Source organism: Tiliqua scincoides, chromosome 2 (genome assembly GCF_035046505.1).
Source record: "Tiliqua scincoides isolate rTilSci1 chromosome 2, rTilSci1.hap2, whole genome shotgun sequence".
Classification (NCBI taxonomy): domain Eukaryota; kingdom Metazoa; phylum Chordata; class Lepidosauria; order Squamata; family Scincidae; genus Tiliqua; species Tiliqua scincoides.
The window spans coordinates 56,357,331-56,382,487 of NC_089822.1; the positions used below are offsets into that span (position 1 = coordinate 56,357,331).

A 25,157-nucleotide genomic window follows, 5' to 3' on the forward strand; every position below is an offset into this window, starting at 1 on the left:
CAGTGATGGATGACTGTTATTTTTACATTGCCGTGTTCACAACCAACTTTTTATAACCCATGGAAAAATTGCCTTCTTTTGACATCTCACCATCATTGCTCACTTCCAAATTTTAAAAAAAGTAATCTCCAATATCTTCAATATCACTTTTCAAAAGAAACAAAAAAGGGCTGTTGGAGCAGTACAAATAACAAATTGTTATTTTTAGGACAGCCAATTAATTTAAATAATGGCATTCGCATCTCAAAATACTCAAATTGTAAGCAACTGGAAGGAAACAATCAGCTTACGTTAGTGGTCGTATGACAAGAAACAGATAAATAAGTACTAAACATGTCAAATAGCAGCGCAAAAATCTCTCCATGGGGTGGAACTGACAAGCCAGATATTTAAACCAAAAAAATGAAACAAAAAAGTTTCCTGATCAATCATTATAAGGATTCTCATTAAGAATTTTCATTAAGAAGCTTTTCCTGGTGTTTGCTGGTAGATACATTTTGTTTTAAGACATCTCTCCAAAGCAACGGGAACAATTTATGCACTAAATATTTGCCATTGAAGGCAGAGAAAAATGTATACAGCCCTATGGAGACACCAATCCATCGGTTCCACTCTTTTCTCTCACATGTTTCACCGCTGAAAAATGAAGGTTTTAATTACTTCTGCCCTCTTGCTGCCCTTCTGTCCCCTGCTTCTAAACACCCCAAATTCATAGCTTTTCTTTTGCTTCATCGAAGCTGCAAAGCTGTTGTGATCCTGGTGTAAAAACATACATCATTAAAACTAAGCTTTTGAGGACATGCCCCATTTACTGACCTCAACCAACGGCCTCGGTTTGCGCTCTACTGCAAACCTGAAGTGGCAGAGTTCACAGTAAGTGGTATTCGAAGACGACAGCCAGTGCTCCAGGCAACTGCGATGAATAGTCCCCAGGGTTCCTGTACATTCACAGGGAGAAAGCAAGTCTTCTTGACTGCTGCCTTCGTGGCAAATCCTGCACATTGGTCTGTCATTGAAAGGGCTGCAAGATAAGAGGGAGAGGTTGTTAGAATGGTCTGTCACGGGACAGAGGAAAACTGAAGCTCATCAGGTCCAAACCAAAACCCCTAGCACATAAATCATGGGATATTACATATCACATAAAATATTACACGTATCGCAATAAGACTTAACACTTGAGTATCTTTTGAGTGTGCACAGATAAGTATTACCAATTATTGTTAGTACTCCCATATTGCAGATGGGAAACTGCTAGCACTATCCTTCCCCCTCCCCCCCGCCACTGTTACAGCCATGCCAAAAACAGATATGCTGTATCCGGGTAGAGGGGGCAGCAGATTGGTAGGCTTCAGTGGGGAAAGGGGATTTAAAACCCCTTGCAGCTCCATAAGCCTCCCACTATGCAACGGGTCTCCTTTCACCTGCACCAGGGATTTCATTGGCACAAATATGAGGAGAAAAAGGGAGTGTGGAGGCTGCCCTCTGAGTGTATAGGATGCAGTATGTGTCATCGCTACCGGATCCACACCCTCCCATGCCACCCTACCCTCCAGTCCACCCCCCTTCCCACCCAGTTTCACTCTTTAATGCCCATGAGCAACAGCAACAATCTTTGAGGTTCTACATACTGTGCAATTTGGCCATCACTATCAAGTGCTGATGAAGATGGGAACCTTGCCTGCTGCTGACTTCACTGCACTGCTATGACTGCAGATGTGATCCATCAGGAACCTCTGATGCAGTGGTGCCCAAATTTTGCATAGATTCTCATCAAGGGAGACAATGGGCAGGGTGATGCCAACTCCGGCACTTCTATGATAATGGGAGAGTAAAGGCCTGGTAATTTCATTGGTTCTGACACCTTGCTTTTCTTCTTGAATCTTTTGCATGCATAATCACTGCTTGTCGCCCAGGACTTTCTGCACTTCTTACAATCTATTCTCCCTCTCCATCAGTGACCTGCTCCCAATTTCTTCCTGTTATTGCCTCTGGATTGCCTCTTTGACCACTAAACTTTGGTTTTCCCAAGTTAATTTGGTACATTCAGCAGATCAGGCTGCTAAAGGTCTCCTTCATGTGTACAGAGTGGTTGTGGAGATACTGAATGCATTGGGTCTTCTTAGATACCACCCACTAGCTATAAACAATATACTGTACGACCAGGCCACCCCACTCCCCCCTGTAGTATCATAATGCAAATGTCTTTCAGCAAGATGGGGAAAAGGCTAGCCAAGATCTGGGGATGTGAACCACAATAGGGCCCAACAGAAATGCTGATAAAGAAAAGTCTTCATAAGTATATTCTACTCTGCGTTGAGATCAGTGGGCTTCTTTGCTTCTAGGACTATCCTATGGAGGTAGTTCCAGAATTTCTCACCTCCGCTCCTTGGAAACCATCTTCTGATCCCCAAGCTAAATTTTTAATGGACCATTTATAGCCATTAGTTTTTATACCCACAGAATTTTCAACCTAAATCATTCTCCTCTCTCTAGTGTATTTATAGCGTGCAATTATATGCTTCCTCAGCTTCCTTTCTGCTAGGTTAAACAGGCCAAGCCTTTTCAACCTGTTTTACATTTCTGCGATCGTTCCAATTGCTGTACTTTGTGTTTAGTGCAATTTGAATTCATTTTTCTTGGACAAACATACCTCAGATTGTACCCTGTATTCCCAAAGAGGGCTTCACCAGTGCTCCTTAAATGGTATTCAGCTTCTCTCTCCAATATTATTATCTATTGACCAGTCGGGATGTTTTAAAAATGGTATTATGCGCTTTTTATAATGTATGTTGTAGCAGCACAGCCACTTCTGAGGTTGGGGACAAACACCAGGCCCAGTCAGGTCCTCCCCAGTGCATAGCAGTTAAAAAAGACATGGAAACTGGAGGGATTTGGGGACATATAGCCTCCTGTTCCTCTATCACCACCATGGTGTGGCAAGGACAGTCCAAGTAGGAGGAAGAACCAATGAACATCTCAGCCCATGTCACTCCCATTTCAATACAAGAGTTGTCCTCATGGGAAGCCATTTCTAAGGGTAAAAGACAGGCACTGGGCTAAAGTCTCAGTTAGATTTGAGATCCACTGAAACTGAGCAACCTGTTTATACCTTTCAGTATTTTTTATGATAGTATCTGAATTGTAAATGTTAACTGTGCCCCACCTTGAGGATGAACAGAATTGAAAAATGGGTTATATACCCTATACCAGGGGTGTTCACACTTTTTTGGCTCGAGAGCTACTTTGAAACCCAGCAAGGCCCGGAGATCTACCAGAGTTTTTTTTACAATGTTTGCGCCATCATAACATATAACATTTATGTGTACAATGTATGTTGGTGTACCTTGAGACCTACTGAGTATAACAGAACTTACTCCTGAGTAGACATGCCTAGGATTAGGCTGTGAGGCTGCAATCCTAGCCACACTTACCTGGGAGTAAGCCCCATTGAGTACAATGGGCCTTACTCCCGGCGTTTCCTCCCAGAGGCACCTGAAGGGGGGGGTCGGCACTCTGCGATCTACTCATTTTGCCTCGCGATCTACCGGTAGATCGCGATCCACCTATTGAGCACCCCTGCCCTATACATATAAATAAATAGTCCCAAGATCTAGTTGAAAACAAGAACTCATTGTCTACAGTGAGTTTCTTTTGAGTTGAGAACACAAATATAGTTCTTTAGAGAATTGTTGTGGGTGTCAGACTCTCTCCATCCAATTCTGATCCACAGTTTCCTTTCGACTGCTATATTTATCACATTTCATCTTCTGTGTGCCACCAACTTCAATCTTTTCCTCCATTCTAAGTTCATCAAATGGTTTAAATCTGTGCTTCCAGTTTCTGTTTACTTCTGCTGGGCTGAGCTCTGCTAGGCCCAGATGTGCAGGCTCTTGCTTGTGTCTGGTGGCCAGAGAGGAAGAAGGGTCGTTTGCTTTTCAAGAAACTAGTATCCTCTCCTCTTAAGGAAGAAAATTAGTGGACCTTAGAGGTTCATAAAGTGGGAGACCACCAGCAGCCACTACTACGACCTTGATTCTTCAATATTCTTGAATGTTTGGCTGTTCTTCCTGCAGTTTAAGTTGATGTAACCTTTACAAACAAATACAAATCTAGAAAAAAATTTTCAAACATCCACAGACTAAAGAGGATGGACTTGAGTAGTCTGATGGTCTGAAAAGGATGGTCTTGAGTAGTCACACAACACAAGAACAAAAGAATGGACCTTATATTGCATTACATCTGTGGTTCCCAAACCTTTCGGGGGGGCCCTAGTGGCTGCTGCCTGATTGATAATTGCCAAGGGGTGTGGCTGTAATGGTGACTAGGCAGCACTGCCCCCTCCCCCCAAGTAGCAGTTTATTTAACCCTTGATGCATATAGCCTAATCTACCCTGTCGGTTTTGCATCCCACCAAATATTGGGTCCTGAACCACTGGACCACAGCTTGAGAACCACTGTACTGGAGCCATGGTTCATCCAGTCTATTACTATATCTCCTAATTGGCAGCAGCATTCTATGGCATTGGGCAATGCTGGCCTTCCCCAATCCTCCTTCAGACTGATACCTGCTTGGTTTTGTCTCAACTATTTTTTTTAGAATGCTTTAAGGAAAAAAGATAAGGAGATTGGAATTTTTCTGTTGGTCTTGTTAATTATTAGATTTGACATCCAAACTCAAAGTTAAAAGATCTTATTTTTAATTTGCATACATGTAAATATTTTCATATTCCTGTCATTGTATTTACGTTTATGTTTCACTTGCAGCATATTTGCATAAATATGTTGCAAGTGAGAACTGGCTTATTTTGTCCTGTCTTTCCACACTCTCCTAGCAGACCTTCATTTAAAAAACGCAACAGATCCCATTCAACTCTTGACAATGGTGAGAGAGCATATTCCATACTTTAATACAACATGGACACTTAATTTCTTTTTTAAACACATCTGTAGGTTATATACAGATCTGACTGCTGTAAGTCAGGATTATTAATAAACTAAAATTAGCAGCAACTGTAATTCAGCACCTTGAGCCTGTGCTATTTTACATATTTCCTACTTGGAGCCAGTGTAGAGGATGAAGTGTTGGATTTGGGAGATTCAGATACTCTCTCAGACATGGTGCCCTCAGGAGAGAGGTACTTTCAGCAAGGCATTGCCTCTCAATTGAACACCTCACAGGGATAAGAACACAATGAAACCCATAGATGCTGCTCTGACCAGCTTGGAGGAACAGGACAAACACATAAGAAAATCTTCTGTTATAACCATCTTCTGAGCATAAAACAAAACTGTGGATTTAAAAAATGCAGTTCAAGTGTAGCTTTTCAGGATGGCATCATAACTTTGCAGAAAGGTACTGAGGAGGTTTTCTTTTAACATACCTGTCTATAAATAAAATATACTTTCAAAAAAATGTGTAGGGTTTTCTTTTTTACTGGTTGGAAAAATAACATTTCTCTAACATTATGTGTTGTGATAATCCATTGACCGATTGCTAACATTTCAGCCTTCTTAATGCCATTTTGTTAATAAAGCTGCTGAGGCATTAGAAATTATGGAATGAACTTAAAAAACCCCACTGGTTAGCTGCACCGTGAACAGCTGCTATCTGCAGCAGTGAAAAATCTCACAGTGACAACCCCACATCCATCCATTCCTTGAATGCAAACGCACATGAAAAAATGCAGGCTATGTCCATGCAGTGCTCATGCTTCAGAATAGTTGGAAGCTGTCTGGTTGTACAGGTGCCAGCCCATGAACACGTGAAGAACAGTCCACAATATCCTCTACACAGAGTATAACAGAGGATATTTGAGATGAAGCCCCTCAACCACACAAAGCCGCTTTTGAACAACTGCTGTCTTTGGGAAGCAAGTGGCAACATGCACAAGTCAGCAGAATGTCACTCCTGAAGTTTTCTTTAGATTTAGAGAGATTTATTGCATCTGATTCACTTTGCCACCTGCATTACCCAACAGTTCTGCCTCCCTTGTCTCGCATGAAGCTACAGTGCTGAACGAGCTTAATTATAAGTAATAATTATAAAGTTATAACAAGCATGAAAATTTAATTATAAAGTCAGACGAGTGACTCCTTAAGTGAACAAGCCAGGCATATGGTTCGGCGAGTACAACTCTGAATACAGAAAACTTAAGGTGCAGAATGGTAGCATCTAATCTAGTTGTCACTGAAACATACACAGCTTTAAAAAAAAATAAAGTCAAAATATGACTACGGAGGCTCAAATCCTGTAATTACCTTCCCTTCACTTTCTTTCCCAACACAATTTAATGAGCAATTAGATCATTTGTTCAGCTTGTTGACGACCGTACCTCTGCGTGGCAAGAGTCCGTACTACCGTTGACAGCAGCTGCCCGTCCTTGGCTGAAACTTGCATGACATACTGCGGCTGTCCATTCACAAGGCTGCTACAGTCCTCCACAGTCTTTACCACAGGAGCAGCCGAGCTGGTGCAGTCTGGTAAGACTTCAGGCAGGTGACTGCAGCGGCTGGTTGTCATGGTAACAGACAGCAATTACTCTGCTAATGGCTTCCACATTCATACAGGATTTCCATCTAGGAAAAAAGATTAGAAAACAATTTATTAAAAAGGCAGGACTGCCAGGAGTGAATGCCAGGAGAGAGAGAGAGAAAAAAAAGAAACACCAAACAAAAGCACACACACACTCTCTCTATAGACATAGATATGCAATAAGCCACTAATATCTTAGATATGAAAATTCAACAGGACTTGAATCGTACCATTTCTTGTTACACATCGTAACACAAAGAGAAAAAGCAGGAATCGTTAACAACAATGCAGTAGGCACCTCAATGTGCAACACTGTCTTATTGATTCTCTGAAATGAGAGGCTGCCCCCTCCTCAATTTTAAACCTCGTGCTTTCTGGAAGGGGATGGAGAGCGTTAAATATTATGTGGAGTTGGGACACTAAACCTTTATGAAGCGTATGTTTTTTAAAAAAAAATTTGGGAGGGCTTCATTTTGCTCTAGAGACTCTAAAGTCTTGGTGATACAGGGAAAGTCTCAAACCTTTTCTCTCTCTCCCTCCCCTCCCCACACTGCTAGTTGCACAGCGCAAAGGACATCCAGTTTCTGCTCTATTCTGTGACAGCTTCTTGCCACAAACCAACAAAGTTATGCCTTTCAAGAGAAAGTAGACAATGAACTTGAAATCCCTCTGAGAAAATAATCCATTATTGCTAAGTGCATTACATCACCAAGCACAGAGCGCAACATCAAAAACAGCATTTAATGACAGAGCTTTTTTTTTTTTGGACACCAGCCCCCTTAATGATAACCCGCACACAGTAATGATAATATATACTGCAAGGTGAGCCTTAAAAAGAGAAATCATAGCTTATGTTCTTGAATGCTGTATTTAAAAGAAATGTGTTCCACTGCACAGTAGTCATTGCGTTTGAAAAGACACCCCCACCCCTAGTAGTAGGCAAAAGTCAACAATAGCTGCATAATTTCTACATGAATACAGTCAGCAGAAATATATGATGTTAGAACATGTGAGCTAATTTACTAGGAAATATATGTCTTATTCTGTCCCTAAGCCAGGCTACTAATGAGAATGATACATCTCTAAGCATTAATTCTCCTGGGTGTCAAGAGAGAATTGTCTGAACCAGCTTTCGTAAATCATTCATAGAAAAATGCCATCAAAGGGCTTATCTAGAGAATATTCATCTTATACCACAGATTTGCATGCTGTCTTCCTGTCACTTCCTGTCACTATTGCCATTCAAATTTTACCCATCTTGTAATAAAGTCTCGTGACTCATTCAGAGGCAACAGTGCAACATCTAGTAGAACAGACATCCAAGCAGTGGGAAGGAAAGCTGAATGAGACTATAAATTCTGTAGGGACTATATTAAATGTTGGGAGGGTCTACTATTCTCCAGCCCCATTCCTAAGTTCATGCCTCCCTTAATGAGTGCTTGAGATATTTGGGGGATAGTTTTGCCTACCCTCTCCTGTGCACCATACTGATTATCTTCAATATGTAGAGGACAAGAAAGGACTTTGAAAAGTCAGGGAATCAGTCCCAATAGGGCTGATTCCTTGAGTCCATTCAAAAGTAATGCAATGCCTTCACAATGCTAAGGGCTAAACCATTCATTGGGTGCTTCTAGATAAGGGGAGGGGACTCTTTGTGCTATCCAGTAGTTGTTTCTCCAGTTCCTGTTGAATCAAAAATAGTGACTGATGATCTCTCTTTTGTAATGCACATACTATTATGTTCCATCCATACAGAGGGAGAAACATAAAGGCCAAGCAGTGTTTGTCCCCCCCCCACCTGTATGCCACCTTTATGTTCACTTTTATCAATAATTTCCTAAATAGACTTCCTCCTTCTCCTAATAATGTTGTAGCCAAAACACACACAAATTTAAAAAAAAACAAACTCATACTGAGTACATTCCACAAATCCTCAAGTTTAAACCCCAATTTACAAGTTGGAAAAACCAGAAGAGGGCTGTTCACACATTCAGCTGAAACTCCTACATCTGTGTACCCAGTTACAATCAGTTACCATCTAACTGGGCACAGTAATCCACAAGTTCCATTTGAAGTTGGTATAATCCGTGTTTGCTGGTCTGGAAAAATGAATCCAGGTAAGTAATCCACATAGAAATGTGTATCTGGCTACAGACATCCCTAAAATCAAAGGGGAAAGGAACGTGGCATGGTTGAAAGTAAGATGAAGTGTTGATTTCACCCCTTTTCCTCTGCAAGAAGCAGCTGCTGCTTAATTTAAAATATCCTCCTCTTCCTTTTCCCAACACCATCAAAAGTGGATGCTTTAGATTGCAAGCAGATACACATTTACCTATGTGTAAGTCATTGAATTCAATGGGGCTTACTTCTGAGTAGACATGCATTGGATTGCACTGTTAATTGGATTCTGAAGTACTTTTCTCCTCCCTTGACTAATGGTGGCTTACCATTTTCTTCAATTTTTTTTTATTTGCATGATTTCATTTAGTGAAATAAGTTAATTAAAAAATAGTGTAGGTGCATTAGTACAAATTAAAAAGTGATAAAAAGCAAATTTACTGTGTGTTGAGGTATTGCAATAGTGAAGGTGTACCTAGGCAGGGAAGAGGCATGGTGAAAGGGCTCAACCTCTCCAAGCATCACTACACATATCCAACTCACACCTGTTCAAGAAGAAAAAAGAGTAAGACTGCAATCCTAGACCCGCACACCTGGGAGTAAGTTCTATTGAACTCAATATTGAACTCATGCATAGCACTGCACAGTAAAGCATATATACATGATTAGATTTTGTTGGTCTTCCATTCTTTGCAAAAATAGTTGGATGAAACAAAACTCCCCAAAGAAACAGATGCTGCACAGGGAAAACACAGGATAACAATGATATGTTGATGCCCCATGAAATATTTAGTGAACAAAGAGTCAGTTCTGGAATAAATCCCTCATCTGGAGGTGGTGGTTAGGAATGACTGCTGTAGAAAAGAGCCTTGTGTCTTTGTCCACTCTCTTCAAGTGAAGTGCGATAAGAAAATGTGCGACACAATGTGACTGATTGCACAGTGCAATTCTGCTCTGGGTTTGTGCACTTCTCAGCTTTGTTACATTGACCGAGATATCAGAGGTAGAAACTGCTGGAATGGCACATATTTTGTACACATATTAACAAATGTTATGCTACCTTGAGGAGGTATCTGTGACTGCCCCACCCCCCGTCATAGGATGTAGCACACGCTCTATTGACACAGCGGCATTGGCACTGGAAAGTTTGTTAGAACTGGGTTGATTCTCTGAAAAGCAAACACTATAATTTTGTTGGTCCAACAGCAACAGCACTAAAGAAACCTTGAGACAGAAGAGCCATTAACTGGTCTGTTATTGTGTAAACTGATTAGTCTGCATAATCACATAATTGTACTTGCTGAAGCTCAAACAACTACTATCTAAGGCAAGAAATTCATTTGGGCCATGCAGGTTGTCACATCAGTCCTATAATGTGGACCCATAGTGCTGGCATTTGCACAAAAGGGCCACAGCTCAGTGGTAGAGCACATGCTTTGAATGCAGAAGGTCCCAGGTCCAATCCTTAGCACTGCAATGTAATGCAGAAAAACGATTCCTGTCTGAAAACGTGTGTAGCCACTGCCAGTCAGTGTCAACAGTACAGAGATAGATGGGGCCAATGATCTGACACAGGGTGCAATCCAGCCCTTGACTTGGGCCAGTATTAGTCCCTTAAACGTAAGGCACATTTGCACCTCCTCAGGAGGAAGCTAGGCGATTGCCAAGAGAAGCGCCAGCCTGTGGAGGCTGGCGCAAGCCTCCGCGCTGGCTTCCTCCAAGCGCCTTGTGTCGGCTCAATTGGGCCGACACAAGGAGCAAAGGTAGGTGGGGGAGGTGGGGAGGAGGTGAGAGGGAGGCGTTCCTGGACAGGGAAGGGCGGGTGGTGGGTGGCCCTGGGGTGGGCAGGCGGGGAGCAGGAGGCAGGGCTGGAATCCGGCAGTTATGCTGGATCCCAACCCCCGTTCCCAGGAAGAACGGAGCGGCTTCAAGTTGCTCCGCTCTCCTCAGACTTGCGTAACCTCAAGAGGTAGTGCAAGTCCAAGGAGACCCATAGGGGCTAGCAGTCCTTACCAAGAGATAAGGGGAAATGTTTCCCCTTGCCTCTGGCTGAACCACTTACGGCTCCTATCCTGCACTGGATACAGCGCAAGCCTCTGTATAGGATAGGATTGTGCCGTCAGTCAGTCACCTTCCAGTGTTTCTCTGCACAGGAAGATATTCAAAAGTAGGAATGTAATCATGGGAATGCACCTCTCATTGTAGGGATTGTTTAAACTACTTTGCAGAGCATATATTCCCTGGGGAACACACATGCTGCCTCTGCACTACTTTGCAGTAGTTCTAATGTTCAGAGAGCAAGGAAAGAAATGGAATAGCATCCTGATCCTCATTTACAATGAAAATGGAGCAAATGACTAATTCCAATACCATTAGCACACAAAGAGATGCAGAAGAATGCAGACTTATAAGAACAGGAGCCATAGACTCTCAAAGGAGGGCGTGTAGGGACATGGATTATGAGCTACATTTTAGTTTTGAAATACATGCTGAGACTGTTCAATGAGAGTATGCAGCAGCACAGTGGCTGCCTCATTAAACTTAAATAGCCTAGACAGTGCTGTGCTTACAGACCCATGCTACAGAATTATACATTTCCTTGCTCACTGCTTGCTGACCTCATTATGTACAGCAGCAAGATTATCATTCTGCATAAAGTGACCATCCAAGCCTTTACAAAGGCATCCATCAGTCAGCTGAGGACTGGAAGAGCATTTTCTGAACCATCCGATGAGTCAACTAAGTGTAAGATATTAAAGTGCACCCAACTCTTCACTATAGTGTCATATGTTACTGGCTCAGAAAAAATTAGTTACAGTGGTACATGGGCAATCTAGCATGCAACACTGAAAAAACGAAATCAGCTTGGTAGCATTTCTCTTAAAATGAGAGTAGGTAACCACTAAACTTCAATGATGTAGCATTTCCATTATTTCAGCTCTCAGTTCCCACATGAGGAACAGAAATGATAGCTCCCTCCATTTTACAAATAGGGAATTGAGTTCTACTGAAAAGAAACTAAGCGATAGCCACCTGGCCAAAGCTACAGTGCCAATTCATAGCTGACATAAATTGGAACTCTGGGTCCAATCCCAGCACCAGCTGCTGCAGCAAGAGCAGCTTGATCGGATTTCTTTCCGTCACCTGTCGACCAAATGAGATGTATGAAATAAAACACGAGCTTCATGAACACGCGTTTTAAAAAAAACCAAAACTTTAGCCACAGCAGAAACCCATAATGCAATTCATCCAATTCTAACTGTTAAGTTTGTTTGCAATCTCCCTCCCAACACTGTCATCTCATAAAAGACACCATGAAATATACTTCTGAAAATACTGTCAGTAAGAACAGCGTATACTGAACTCTTGAGGTAACTATCGAGGCTGAGTGTTCCGAGAGCTACCACCTGACTGAGGCAAAGCTAATATCGAATACGAAGACAAAAATAAATTTTGTTCCCTGATGTAACCCTTATCTGCATCGTATTGCTGCATTCTCTAATTGACTTTTCATATGAACGACACACATGGAAGTATCTCCTCACCACAAACAGGCTAGCAGATCATTTTCAAGGCTATGAGACACATTTGTGGAAAGGAACAAGAATGACAGTGGCCCTTGGTATCTATTCCAGAACCCCCTGCAGATATTTATGTGGGTTGCGAAATCCACGTTGCGTGGGGCTGCTGTGCCAAAATAATCTAACCCAGTTTGCAGAATAATTCATCTGAATTATGAAACTTGTCTAAATTATGCAAATTTACTTACATTTTAAGTATTTTTGGCCCAGTCCTAATTGGGCCGGGTGCCAGCATCACAGAGACTGTTTTATGGTGGGAGCAGCCTCCCCCGCACCAGTGTATGGCCAGAGACACACCAGAGCAGGTAATCCTGCACAAGTAGTGGAATAGGGAAGGGGTCGGGGTGGGCCGAACAGGGGGGCAGTAAAGGGATGGGAAGGAGGGTGAATCAAGCGGGGGGGGGGAAGGTTTGGCAGCAGTGGTGGCGCATGCCAAATCCTTACACCCTTCCCAGAATTGATCCACCTTCATGGATTAACTTGGATTCGCACCAGCTATCAAACTGGTGCAGGTCTGAGTTGACTCACCAAGCCCTCAAGGGCTTAACCTGGGGGCAAGGGAACAAAAGTTCCCTTACCCCAAGGAGGCCTCTGGAGGCCATGCCGGTGTCTCTTTATCACCATGTGTGGAGTTACAGTGGGTTGTGCTGCCCAAATGATTTCTTCTACTGTTGCTAGCCATATTTAGGGGCTCAGCCTCTCTTTTTTACCTGTAAAATTTCACTAGACACCTGCCCACTCAGTTTCAAGCCTATTTTAACCACCTTAAAGGTTAAACACCTTTTAAAAAGGCTGAAGTCTGCACCTCATGTCAATTTCCGAGCGTGTGCAATGGGATTGTGGATACACACTGCTCTGTTTATGCCTGAGTAACAAGTAAAATGGTGAGAGCTGTAAACTTTCACATAGCGGTAACCCTTGAGGGAAATAGGCAATGAACAGTATCAGAGATGCCACAATGAGCTATATTATGAATTTTAAAATATTTTTAGGAGTTACTTTTCTCACTAAATATTGAAAATAACACTGAAGTAAAGCCATTTGAAGCAGTAAAAATGTATTAAAACTAGCACTGCACAAAAAGTCTCAAGCAACAGACTAAATTGGCAAAATATCTCACAACAAAAAACCTATGCAGTAGGAGCACATCAGTGAAAAGCCTTGGGAACCGAAAGGGCTAGGACTGCAATCCTAAACACATTTACTAAGGAGTAAATCTCACTGAACACTCTAGGATTTCCTTTGGAGTAAAGAGGCACAGGATTGTGCTGTTAGCCTGACACTGAAACAATAAGACAGGTGCCTCTCAAACCTGCCCAAGGAAGACAGGGAACTGGCCTCTTCCCAATCACCACTCATTCAAGCTGCAATCTTATACAAACTTATGTGGGAATAAATCCACTGAACTTGGTGGGGCTTACCTCTGAGTAGACATGCAGAGTATTGCACTGTTAATGCCTGATGGGGATCACCTGGACAAGAGTCTTTTGAAGACCTTAAGTCTATGGAAGGAAGACATCCTTTACCATTCAAGCTCCCTTTTTCTCTTGACAAGTCTGGCAAAGCACATGCTTACTCTTTTCTTTCTATTCTTTCTCCACAGTTTCTGCTAGCCTTTAGTGTTCCTGTTAACAAGTTCTCCAGTCAACAAAATCTAGTATCTTAGTATTTAACAAGTTGCAAACCTTGTTGGCACAAAGAGAATTCTTGCAGCTACTCCACCAGACAAAAGGGTGTAAAATGGAAGATCCTTCTTGCATCCAACATGCCCTTTACAGATGGTATTTTCAAAGTCTCTGTCATATCGTTACTGCATCTTTGGAATGTTCTTTGTCATCCTACATTCCTATTGCTTCTAGGAAATGAAGTAATGGTCTGGGGAACAGGAAAAGGAAAGGAAAAGCTTTCCTTTCATAGGAGGATTTGAGGGGCACCTTATATTAGTTAGTGTAGAGGGTACTATGTTTATGACACAGCATGATATCTTTGCTCCTCAAGAGAGCATCATGGAAACACACAAATATTTCCCTTTTGCATCTCTGGTGCTGATTTAAATGACAGGTGTGAAAAGTGCACGTAGTCAGCCTGCTCCCTACTGACTACTCCTGTGTGGATGCTGAATGATGATAGCACCGCCACACATTCTATAGACCCTCAGAGGAGCTCTAAGAATCTTGCAGCTAATGAAATAATTCTCCTGTGAAGCAGGAAAACATTAAAGCAATGCTGCAGATAACAAGGCTGTGTGAGAGATTGGTGGAGTTTGTGTTTTTTTTTTTTGGACAGGGCAGGAAAACGTACTGAGGTGAGGAACAATGGTCTGCCAATGGTCTCAAGATACAGTCTTCTGTTCTTTCAACTGGCAGGTGTAGACTTTTACTTGAAACAATTTGCTAAGAAGGTCAAGATCACATTTCAGAGCAAGTAGCATTAACTTATGTTCACATAATTTATCCTATCTTGCATAGTCAGAGCTATCAAACCATTTGTCCAACCTGACACATAACAACCGCTGTGCCAGACCCCCAAGGTGAAAAGAACCAAGAGTTTTCCCATATGTGTCATCCTTCACATAATTAAATCTATAGAATTTGCTGCCACTGGTTTAGATGACTTTAAAAGAGGATTAGATACATTTGCAGGGGACACGTCTTTCAATACCACAGTCAAGTTGGCTAGATGCTACCTCAGGGTTCAGCAGTAGTATGCCATTAAATACCAGCTGAAAGGGAGAAATAGTGGGCACGGGGTCTGCCTTCTTCTCTAGCTTGTGGGCTTCTCAGAGGCCCCTGATCAGCCACCATCTGGATCAATGGCCTAATCCATCAAGGATCATATATTCTTAAGACAAAAAAGAGATATATTTAAACTTTCCAATTATATACTATGGCACATTTTTCAACAGTATACTCTATGGCAGGGGTGCCCAAACCCCAGCCCTGGGGCCACTTGTGGCCCTCGAGGCCTCTCAATGCGGCCCTCAAGGAGTCCCCAGTCTCCAATGAGTCTCTGGCCCTCCAGAGATTTGTTGGAGCCCGGACTGGTCCGACGCAACTGCTCTCAGCGTAAGGGTGACTGTTTGACCTCTTGTGTGAGCTGTGGGATGAGGGCTGCCTCCACTGCTTGTTGTTTCATGTCTGTGATGCAGTAGCAGCAGCAAAGGAAAGGCCAGTCTTGTTTTGTGCAAGGCCTTTTATAGGCCTTGAGCTATCGCAAGACCTTCATTCATTCATACAAGTTCATCTTTAATATATTCATTTATGTAAATATATGTACATTTATTCAAATTTTAAATGTAAATTAATTCTTTTTTCCCCTGGCCCCCTGATACAATGTCAGAAAGATAATGCGGCCCTCCTGCTAAAAACTTTGGACACCCCTGCTCTATGGCCTATATCGTTGATAGCTGAGTTTATTTTCACTCTGTAGGCAGTGACAAAGCAAAAAGGGAAGGACAATGTGGACCAATGGATATAAAGTTAGCACATCCCACTGTATTGTTTATTCCACTGAGGTGACACATGAAGATAATTCAGATGTCAATGAATCAGAATGCTGGAAGCACACGGGCTTCAGGGTTCGGACTGGCAACGTGCAATCTTGATCTGCAAATCTCTAAAGGGCTTGAATATTTTATACTGAAAGAAACCACCTCCTCCCATATGACCCACTACAATCAACCTGCAGTGCCCTCCGTTTCGATTCACGTCTGGACAATGAAGTGCAGAGAAAGTATCTTTGTGGTTGACGTACAATTATGTAATTCGCTTCTCATGGAAATGTGCCCGATTCAGAGTCTAAGCATCTTTTGCAACATCTTCCTTTTAAGGCTTTCCACTGCTGAGGCTAAGCTGCCAAACCGGATAGCAGGTATCACCAGCAACAATTTCAATCTGCATGCCTGTTTTTGTCTGATCTTGGAAGCTAAGCAGGGTCAGGCCTGGTTAGTACTTGGATGGGAGTCCGCCTGGGAATACCGGTTGCTGTAGGCTTATACCATAGTCTTTCAAGACTGAAGGTTGCCAACCATTTTGGAATTCATATTATGGCAACGTGTACTCTTACGTCCTAGTTTTTCTCAAGTGGTTATGCACCCACTCTGAGCCTGTGGAATAAAAAATCCAAACACACATACATTCATTATAATCGTAGTCAAAACAAATACTGTATTGTTGCTCCTTCTATTTCATTAGTTTGGTTCTAGACAGTTTTAGTCTACACATCATTTCATTACGTCAGCGCCTGCGTGCACGCATTCAAAACACAAAAGCACATAACTATGCAGATCAACAGTTGCTCTCTCTCTCTTTGGTATCACATTAGCAAAAAGGTCATTGCTGGGTACTCAAAGCTAAATACCATTCAGGCTTGGAAATCCAAAGTGGCGACCCAGTTTTAAGTTTCCATACCCAGGCTATGCCAAGAGGACAACATTTATGCCAACATAAATGTTGCAGAGTTCAACAAGTGGGTCCCGCCAAGTAAGTGCTTGTTATTCCTACTCCACAAAGGTTTTATAGCCATTTGCTGGGGAATGGGAGATGCGGAGCTCCGAAATCAAGAATAACTGCAGGACTCCACGAATGCCTGCAAGCAAGGCACGGAGATTCTTATTACGTTATAGTCAAACATATGGAGATGTCATACTGCAGCCTTGCCAGCCTGAAGATGAATTTCAAGAAGGACTCATTTGCATTTACAACAGAAAGCCAAGTTGGAACCCTCATTGCACTTTTGACTACTGTGCATAAATCGAGCTCATTTCTCCAACACTTGGAGTGCTATCATGTTGATGAATTCAATTACCAAACTGGGATTTTCCGTTTCAACAAGAAGAAATGTTCCTCAGAGCTTCTGCAGAAAACCCCGAGTGGATTGATTCACATGAGACAAAAAAGCTCTTATGCTGTAAGCTGCAGGAGGCAGAAGTTATACAAATATTGAAGTAGCGCTCTTGTGTGAATTGCCCATTTGTGCTTTTTCAGCACCTTTATTAAAAAGAGCACATAATGCATGTGTAACATTCACTCGCAAGCACTCAGAAACCCACACTCTCTTCCTATTTCATGTTATTCCCAAGAGCCTCCTATTAAGTTTCAAGAAAATGCAACTCAAAAAACTTGTATCCTGCAGCTCTGAGATTTCAGAACCAGGAAGAGAAAAATACAACTTACTAGTTACCAGGGGAAGGCTCTCCCCTCAGCCTTGGTATCATAGTTATTTAAAAAAACAAGGACAAAAAGTGTGTCCTTGCACACAAATGATGATATGGGAGAGCAAATCATCATTTTTAATTTGTATGTTCCATGCAAGAAACTAAACACTTCCAGAATGTTGTAAACAAGCAGTGTGTGTATTAACTAAACTTCAAATATGTTTAATTATTAAAATTTCATTAATTATGAAATTTATCATTATCAGCTAATCATTATTCAATTTAATATGAATGTAGAGGCTTAGAGCCTATTTGTGGCTCAGTTCCAAAACTGAGATCTGCTGAATTTCATTTTTCGGAACATGATGCCCTGTTTGGACCAAAAGAGGGGACATTTTGAAGTACATGGAAAGCAGATGACGCAAAGAAAAGGAATGTCAAGGCCAATACGAACTGCATGTTTGTTGTCTTTTTCTTGTGTAATGGGGGTCTGAATCCCTAAATCTGTGATTGAATGTCTTGCACTTGGTTTGCACCAACAGAGAGACTTTACATAGGAAAAAAAATCTTTTTGGGGAAAGGCTGTTTTATGGCGCTGATGCTGACGTGGCAATGATGCAGCATCAATACTTATTTGCAGATCAAGACTTATTTACAGAAGGAAAAACCAACCCCTACCAAACATTTCATTCCAGAACAGAATTCCAAATCATGAAAAGTCACAGCCTCAAGCTTATTGCACCAGCATATGGGAAGGCAAGGATGGTCTGGAGGTGGAGGGAAGAATACACTTCACTTCAACAACACAATTTCCTAACTATGCTGAGGTTGCAACAGTGCCACTTCAGCATCAGCACCATCTGTCAGCAGGCGGTCCCAGGAGGCTGGAAACTTTTCAGGACTACCTTGATGTCAAAACTTCATAGGAACACAAAAGTACAAAATATCACTAGACATTTTGCTTGCTCCAGATGTGACCCTCATGTGACTTTCAAAAAGACTAGATTCAGATGACTTGAGGTGCATGCAGTAGCCTTAAAAAGTTTATTATGCAACACCTATAACCACACGTGGAGGTGTTTCTAATCTCCAGTCACATAGGTAAGCCCAGTGCTACCAAACCTCTGTAGTTATTCTCAAATCAAGTGAAGTAAAGAGAAGCAAGCACTGTCCCACGATTGTGCAATTACATGGGGTGAGAAAGGTCATCAGAACCACCCTCTACGTGTACTTTAGAATGGTACATAAATAGTGCAATAACTAGGATTCAAACACTACATGACTAGGTGATGACTTTCCAAGTCTGGAAGGGAGGAAAAGACATGTGCACTGATGGCCTTCCTCCACACATTTAAGGGGAGGAACTAATATCCAAACTGGTTACCAGTGAGTTTCATGGTTGAGCAGAGATTTGAACTCAAGTCTAGCCACTTTAAGGCAAACGCTTCAGCTATTTTCCCCACACTGGCTCTCATGGCTGGAGAGTTCAGACTACTACTTCACAACATAGTTATAAAAAACCGTACAGAAAATGTTTAAATGTAGTCATCTTACCCAACTTTAAGACAGACTCCAAAAAGTGTTATTTTAAAGAAACACATTCAGTGACAAAATTCATTTATAGCCCAACTGACCTTCATAATATTACATTTCTTCCGCAGGGTTTGATGTTCAACGTCACTTATTTGTTACTTTAGAAGTAAGAGAAAATAGCCTTTGTTTACTCCTTTGACAATGTTTGACACCTGGCATTATTGGATTTTACAAGAGTCTTTTACAATATATTGCATGTTGGAAAATGAACCATTTCAATTTGATCTTCTTCTGACCCCACATATCCCTAGCTTTGAATTCTGGAGAGAAAGAAACTGTGAGCTAAGTTGGTCTGAAAGTGGATCCACAGAGTTTCAGGGCCTATTAAAAAATCTATAATAACTTGCCCATATAGTGCAGGTAAAAATGCAATACATACTCCAAAATGAGAATTTAATTGCAATTTTAAGTAATGGCATAAAGGCACTCCACAGGGATGATTCATTATGTACTTTGAAACTTGCTATGCACATTCATGATTCACTACACTTTTCAATGTGCCTTGATTTCATTTTTGAGCCATTTTATGCCAATTATTATTTTCTTACCTTGTAAAACTGCATACTGAAATCCTTCAGTAGGTAATACCATTTTACTACTTGCATAGTTTATTAGAGGTTAGAGTACAAAAAGGGGCAGTGGAAAAAAGAAAGGAGAAAACATGTATGAGTATGGAAAATTGCATATTGCAGTGGCTCTCAAACGTTTTAGCACTGGGACCCACTTTTTAGGATGACAAACTTTTGGGACCCACCAGAAGTGATGTCATTAACCTGAAAGTGATGCTATGGCCCGAAGTGACATCATCAAGTAGGAAAAATTTTTAACAGCCTCCACATGACAAAATCAAATCTAATTAATTAATGAAAAGTTTACAATAAGTATAAATTTAAAAAAATTATTTAAAATAAAGAATACCCCATCTAACCCTCCCAAGCAGTTGCTGATCTGTTTAACAAAAAATCCCAAAGTCTGCAATCCAATCCACACTTAGCAGGAGTAAGTCATAATGACTATCATTATTAAAAGCATATTCAGAGTAACCTGTGAAAAGTACAGATCTGTAACATTCTCGCCAGTACAGTCACATACCATGGTAGCATCAAGTCTAATATATTAAAAATAAAATACACATTGTAATGGAAGATCAGAAGATCATCAGGTGGATGATGTGGTGTTGAGACAGTGATTCCATGTTTTGACAGCTGGTTGACAGCTCTGGGAAGGGCAGGGCTGGCTCCACAGCTGTAATCAATCAAGGCCAACAGAGACCTGGTTGGACACCTGAGCTTCATTTGACCTTGATGGGGCTTTGAATGAGCTAAGGAGGTAGCTCACAGTTGAGCTGCATTTGCACTTAATGGGACACAAAGGATAAAAGGCAGCTTCAGAAAGAGCCAGGAGCAGGACGCTGACCCAGCCGGAAGCTGACCCAGAGGGAGAGCCAGGAGTGGGACGCTGACCCAGAGGGAGTCGCTACCTGACCCGGAGGGAACCAGACCAAGAGGGCTACCTGACCCAGACCTACAGGAGAAGGGGACTGCCAGGACTCTGCTGGAGGACACAGAAAACTGGGAAGACTGGACTGTGCTCTGGAGACCGGATTGGACTTGAATTGGAGGCTTCAGACCTTTACCCACTGAGTTAAGTGGAGTTTTGGGGAGGGAAAGCCTCTGGACAAGAGGGCTTGCAGGGAGTGTCTGTGTTCATAGCAATAAATTTGGGTAGTTGCTATAGATAAGGAGTTCTGTGTTCATTCCTTTGCACACCACAGCGGTTGTTCTAGAGATAAAGAGGGTGTTAATTAGCCAAAAAGCGGGCATTAGAAGGGAGTTGAGATATTTGGACGGGACAAATTGGCGCTGTGAGCAGGATTCGAAAATTAGGATAGGACACACATTGAAATGAATGGGACCCACCTGAAATTGGCTCGTGACCCACCTAGTGGGTCCTAACCCACAATTTGAGAAACACTGGCATATAAGATTGCAAGGCCACTCATAGTCTCCCCACGCCTCACACCACCTCTTGGACATAACAGAACATGATGGGGGTGTTAAATTTAATTTTGTTCAAATTGGGGATGTTAAAATGGGGGAGTGTTAAACATTTTTGAGCCCCCAGGTGCCAGATGCCTTAGCTAAGCCACTGATCCTACTAAATTTTGAATCTCTAAAAATCAATTTTTTAAAGAGACCATAAAACGCTGAGAGCAGCATCAACACTATAATGCATGCAGACATGCATAATGATGTCCAACAGACTTCATTTGTGTTTGTTAAGAAAATAACCTTTTGGTGATTTTGAGTAATGAAGTAGTAGGCATGTCTGCACTACTTATAACTAAATACTTTTCAGCTCCAAATTGTTCCTCAAGCTGCCTTTTCCCCTGTACTTTTTCTGCTGCATTTATATATTTTCAAACATGTTTCTAGAAATCCTTGTTAGGAACAGTGGCTGCTGCATTATTTTGTAAGCTGCCTCGAAGATCCTATAATTAAAAACATTTTAAGTGAGAATTAAAGTTTCTACAACCCCCCCAGCTACATGACTAAATATCTGGCTATTGGAGCTTGCAGTACTGGCCTACAGTAGCACCAAAATTAAAGTGGACCACCCTTATGCCCATTAGTATAGAACTGCAAAATGCAGTCAGTGGACTGAGAGCCCAGTCCTTTCCATTCCCCCCACCACCACCAATGCAGCAGCACCAAAAAAGGCTACCAGTGTTTATGTGGGGTATACTTGGACATGCAACAATGAAATCGCTGGTGCAAGAATGTGTGGAACTGTGCCATGGGATCAGGTCCAGAAAGGGGGTTAGGATTCCATGACCACCACTGCTGCCAAACCTGCCCACTTCCTGGACCCAATCTGCTCATCCCCCTTCTCCTTTCTCCACCCCATTCCACCTTCCCCGCTATCTTACCTGCCTTAGCAGGTCTTTGTAGATTCACTGATGTGCGCCAGAAGGGTCCAGCCTTCCTGCCAGTGCTCTTGTAGTGTGCTACTCTATGTGCAGTCAGAATGCCTTTTGCAACTGGTTTATGGCAATCAGCACTGGTGGAATGATTGTTCTTCCAGCAGGGCAGCCCAATGGGATTGGGCTGTAAGAGTACCTGATGCTAAACAGGTGTTGACCTGGTCAAGTCAACTGAGAGGCCACTGAGAGACCCGTCCTAAGAGCAGCATATGATCACTGGCACTTTGGGTGTTAAACATCTGCTTGAAAGAACAGGGAGAATTTCTGACAAGAAAATATGCATGAATGTTAAAGGGTTAAACACTCCCTATCTCTGCACTGCAGTCCCAATCCAAACCTCAGCCCTGTGTGGCTGCTGCTCCTAAATAAAAGCCCACAACTGTATTCAACATCACAGGTACTTTGTTCCAAATACTAAAATATAATGTAATTACTTTGTGTTGCTCTGAGAACATCCTAGTGATAAACAATGTTTTAGTGCAAAAATGTCTTTTTTTCATCCCTTGTAAATAGTTTTTTTATTCTTCTTGTCTGCCATTAAAATTGAAACTGGTAATGTTTGGATAAACAGCTCTAGGTCCTTTGTATTTCACGATAAGTCAATTCCATCTTGTAATGAACTGCTATCTTGCAATTTCAGCAGCAAAAGCCTTCAGTGAATCATGAATCTTGGCAAATCTCTCTTATCGCTCAAGGAGCGACAGAGTAATATAATGGTTGGGTGGCTCTGGAAGTTGCTTTTCCACTGCTTCCAATGAGGAAAAAAGTCAGGAGAAGCTGTACTTTTGCTGGAACTGCAGCCTCCACTCCGTATCTAAACAGATAGCAGATCCTTCACTTGTAGTACATCGCTGAAAAGGGAAGGCTTAATTCGATCCTATGTCACACTGATTTAGTAGAGTACATCTTTTCCTCCAAACCTGACCTCAGTTTGACTTTCACATTTGCAGGTTGAACTGTGGGAAAAACTAGACTGTTACATTTTAGTATAGCTACAAAAGCCAAATGAGAAGGTGACAAGTATTCACTTACGCAGCTCCTGGACTTGGGGGGGGAAACACCAATGCTTTACATTAAAGCATCAAATAGATTTACACCTGAACATTTGGTTGATCTGAGTATTTTACTACAGGAGTCGAACTGATGCATGAAGAAGTCCCATACCTGGACACTTGCATATTGGCCCTTTTGTGTTTTCTTAAATGCTAACAGAAGATTTGTTTTTCTGCTTCTTCATTGCCTCTTTTTGATTCCAACTCAAGATAAACTTTTCCTATTGGGAGGGGAGAGGACCTAGCTCAATGAAAGAATATATGTTTTACATACAAAACATCCCAGGTTTAATCCCTGATATTTAATTTTATGCCTCGCTGTCCTTCAAGAATGCCCATCTCAACATATTACGCTCACCTGTAACTGTGCAGGTGAATCTTAAAGCTTGGACAAATCTGGATGTGCCTTAGCAAACCACCATATACCAATCTTGGGATTTCTGTAGGCATTTTTTGAACTGACAGTCAGACACACGACAGAAAAAACATGATTTTCAATCTACAAAGAGAACTAACCTTTCTGGGTTACCCAGGCACATCCACATACATCAGTATCTTGGAACTGGCCTGTAATATACTCAAGATCTACTGTTCACATAAGAAACCCAAGTTTCCAAATTCCTATCAATTTTGGTTTGCATGGTAACTTCAAGCCAGTTGCTCTCTCTCAATCGAACCTTCCTCACAGAGTTATTGCAAGGATAAAAGAGTAAAGGACTATGTAGTCTACCCTGAGCATTTAGGCAGAAGGTGGCATAAAAACAAAAAATACACAGGGAAAATTTTTGCCTGAGATGTATATTGCACAATGCATATTCTATGTGCATGAATTTAAGCATTTTCTTTTACCCCAAATATGAAACAACACTTTCCTGCATCTAATGAAGTGGATTTTAGTCTACCAAAACATTTGCAGAAAAACATATTTGTTAGATTTTAAACTGCTACAAAACTAATTATTATTATATACAAGACACAGGAAGTCTGCCAAAGGATGATTGGCCGAATGGGAGCAAGGAATAGAATGGCTTTTGCCATCAAGATTGCAGTGGAAGACTGGTGGCAAATCCTGGGTGGGTTGACTCCCACAGATGTCACCCACAGATGCATTTTGCCACAGAACAACTGTGCATTTGGTTGGGGCCTCAGCCTCTTATCTACAACACCAGCTCTCCAGTCTGTACTCAAAAGATGAACATGATACCAAAGCAGGAACCCATTATTACATTTAACATAATGTGCAATTTGGGCCTGTGAGCATGAGAGGAAAGAATTCCACTGCTTAAATGGTGATCTTTATCTCAATTTTCTTGCAAATCTGGAGAGAAATGCAACATTTAGTGCAAACGTTCAAGACAGGATGTATTGTCTTTCTTTTGTATAATGCTGCTATCCAAATCTGAGCCTTACGGGATTGGGAAAATCTAGAAATGAAAATAAAAGCTATATGACTCGCTAGCATGCATAATCATTCATAAAAATTACTCTATGTTTGTTGTTACTGCTTTCCACAAACTACCCTACAGTGCCTGATCTTCTAACAAGGATTTTCCAAAACATTTACTTGTTGGAAGGGAAGAGAGGACTCGTTACCTTTTTCCTGTTGTTTACTTTTTGGAATGCAAAATAGTAAAAGAGAAAGACATGAAAGGTGAATGGCTGTTTTTTTTTCTTTTTCTATCAATCATCACCCAGATGCAATCCTGAAAAGATTTTCATCAAGAGGACATACTGAACAGATAATGAATAGAATAAACATCTGGTATATACAATGCAGGTGATAACATGAGCTTATCCTTAATCAATATTACCATTATTTTAACCAAGTAAAGTCCACTATCACTAAACCTAAAGGGACCTTATAAACATATCATCATTGATACTGCCACTATGTTTTCGCGGTGTGACTTGGAATAAAGTACCGCTTTCTAGGAGCAACACTTTTTCTGAAAGAAACTTTTGCCCCACTGTTAAACTCAGGTTTAGACCAAACAATCTGTTTTGCACCAGAGCTCTCAGAATACAGAGTACAGTAACAGCCCAGTCCTAGGCAGGGCTGTAAAATGGAAGCGTATGCAATAGTGGAACTGCTGCTGCAAAATGGCTACCCACAGCGTGTGGAACACTCCACCAGTTGGCCATT

The 25,157-nt window shown here is 41.6% G+C and overlaps 1 protein-coding gene across 2 annotated transcripts in view; it reads right to left on the bottom strand.

Moving 5' to 3' along the window:
• The window catches only part of MARCHF3 (membrane associated ring-CH-type finger 3), a 141,132-nt gene that overhangs the window by 37,128 nt on the left and 78,847 nt on the right, over positions 1-25,157 (bottom strand). For both annotated transcript variants that reach the window (XM_066616721.1, XM_066616722.1), the window contains 2 exons: positions 6,333-6,576; positions 817-1,021 (listed from right to left, as the gene is read on the bottom strand). In XM_066616721.1, the coding sequence (XP_066472818.1) occupies positions 817-1,021; positions 6,333-6,520 (393 nt within the window). In that variant the 5' untranslated portion in view covers positions 6,521-6,576. The remainder of the gene's footprint in view (positions 1-816; positions 1,022-6,332; positions 6,577-25,157) is intronic.